Raw genomic sequence first — 2,445 nt, 5'->3', positions numbered from 1 at the left:
TTAAAGCAAATAACGGAGCTAAACACAGAAAAAAGAACGGGTTGTTGGCAAGTTATTTTCGATGTAAAATACATGTGTTACCAACCCGATCGGATGATCTTGAAAAGCCAAGGAGGTCGCAGAAGTGTTCATGCAAGTTCCGTGTTCGTGGCGTTTAAAATTTCGTGTCTAAAACTGATCAAGTGACGATAGTGTGGAACATTGTAACCTCCCGGGATGGTGGACTACACAACCACAACGTAGCCGTTTATAAGGACGGGGATCGACACTTTGCGGGATTGGACGCAGAAGAGAAAGCATATGTTAGGCAACAAACTATGGCCGGGGTTCTACGGAGGGATATTAAAAATGCTCTTCATTTGAAAACCCCAGAAAAACCTCAACCGTCAAGCACCCAGCTATATAATGAAACAAGGAAAATTAGGCAAGAAATTAAAGGTGAAAGAAACACCGCTCAGCAAATGTTGGCTCTACCGGTAGAAGCGAAATACGTCCATTGGCACGAGATTAATTCCGAGACAAAAGAGATTAGTCATATTTTCATGGCGCATCCTGATTCCATGAAGTTGTTCCGGGCTTATCCTTACGTGGTTATCATGGATTCGACGTATAAAACCAACATGTACAAGAATCCACTCATTAAGATGGTTGGTGTCACACCCACCGGATGGTCCTTCTTAATTGCATGTTCGATGATTCCTACCGAGTCTGAGGAGTGTTACAGTTGGCTGTTGAAGAAGTTAGCTGACATTTTAGATGTCATGGGAGCGTCCCCTTATGTTTTTGTCACCGACCAGGAATTGAGTTTGATCAACACTCTTAAGGAAGTATTCTCCCGGAGTTGATCAGTTGTTGTGTCGATGGCACGTGAACAAAGCCATCAATGCTAAAGCTTTAAAATTCTACCATACTGAGAGTATGAAGGCATTTATCATCACAAATCCAGAAGGCGGTTGGAATAACATTATCAATGCACTTACCGAGCAAGTGTTGCAAGCTTGGGCGTGTTTCAGTCGTAAGTGGGCACGCATGTCTGCTTATATCTGGAGAGCTTGGGGTGAGCACGCAGGGAAGTTTGTTTTATGCTATACAAACGAGGTCTTCCATCTTGGTAACACAGCAACTTCCCGTGTTGAGTTAGCACATTCTCTATTGAAGGCTTGGTTGAAATCTAGTCATCTCACACTTGATACCATGTGGTCTCGTATCCACGACATGCTAGAAGGTCAACACTCCAAGATTAAGAAAGAACTTGAAGATTCAATGAGTAAACCAAGGATAACATCCCGTACTTTCTCCTTATTGCAAGGAAAGGTTTCTACTATGGCCATAGAGTTAATGGAGAAAGAACTTTTGAGAGGCCTTGGATTGGGTATCGGGTTGGAGGATGGATGCGGACACGTGCTACGAATGACTCATGGATTACCTTATGCATGCAGTTTGGTATCTTTGCACAAAAGAGGTAGGAGGGTCCATCTCGAGGATATTCATGTCTTTTGGAAGACATTGGTGTATGATATTCCTCAACAAATGCCGAAAAATGATGGTGATTTGTTTGAGGAATTAGTTGACGGTGTGAGAAACGGTGACCCGGTTTTTCGAAGGGCAGTCATAGACTTGTTGCGTGACTTCTTCCACCCGGAGGACCAAGAGATTTGCCACCCCCAATTAATAAGCAACTGAAAGGCCGTTCGAGAGGTTCTACAACTAGAAACAAGTCGGGTTTCGAGCATGTAGAAAGGAAGTTCGGGACACCAAGTAGTAGCGGTTCAATAAATGCACCACCATCACAACAAAGACTTGGTGATTTCGAATCAGGACCTCCCGGTGCTCCTTTGGGAAGGGACTTTACCATTGGCCTCATATCATCATGGGTCAAACGACGGGGTGTTCCTGACATTCTTTGGGGCCACTTTGATGGTTGGGTGGATGTTGGAGATGACGATCATTGTGGATTCCAGGTAATATCTCATGCCCAGCGGGGCCAAGAGACAGATTATGTAGTTATGCAGGAATGGTGTGCGAGGGAGATGAGGAGCGACGATATATACAGAGAGTTGTTCGGAATTTATCCATCATCGACCACCGGTATGACAGGGTTTGAGGAGGTACTTCAACGAGTTGAGTTTTTTTATCAGATTAGTTTGTGGGTTGGCTTACTAGATGTGTGGTACAATTTGCTAGTGTTTACAACACTTTTCAACTGGACGATATGCGTGATTGGTCATTTACGAGGGGAAGATGGGAAGACAGTTTGGGACGGAAGTTGCAACACTATCATGCCTTTGAAGACCCGAACGGAAGGCAGACAACCGTACGGTATTATGTGGATTGTCCTACACCATAACCATTGGATGCGGTTGCATTGTAGAGGCCCCCCGGAGAGTCTGCCTATGTTGCCACTTCACCCCGTTTGGTTGACCTACCGAGATGCTAGTGTTGCTC

At 44.7% G+C, this 2,445-nt stretch overlaps 1 protein-coding gene across 1 annotated transcript; it reads left to right on the top strand.

Annotated features, from left to right (window-relative positions):
• Positions 1–317: 317 nt before the first annotated feature.
• On the top strand, positions 318–845 carry LOC141642915 (protein FAR1-RELATED SEQUENCE 6-like). The gene has a single exon (XM_074451912.1). The coding sequence runs from the start codon at positions 318–320 to the stop codon at positions 843–845; it is 528 nt and encodes a 175-aa protein (XP_074308013.1).
• Positions 846–2,445: the final 1,600 nt, after the last annotated feature.

Source organism: Silene latifolia, chromosome 1 (genome assembly GCF_048544455.1).
Source record: "Silene latifolia isolate original U9 population chromosome 1, ASM4854445v1, whole genome shotgun sequence".
NCBI classification, from domain to species: domain Eukaryota; kingdom Viridiplantae; phylum Streptophyta; class Magnoliopsida; order Caryophyllales; family Caryophyllaceae; genus Silene; species Silene latifolia.
The sequence above is the reverse complement of the archived record's forward strand: the minus strand, read 5'-3'. Positions and strand labels throughout refer to the sequence as shown.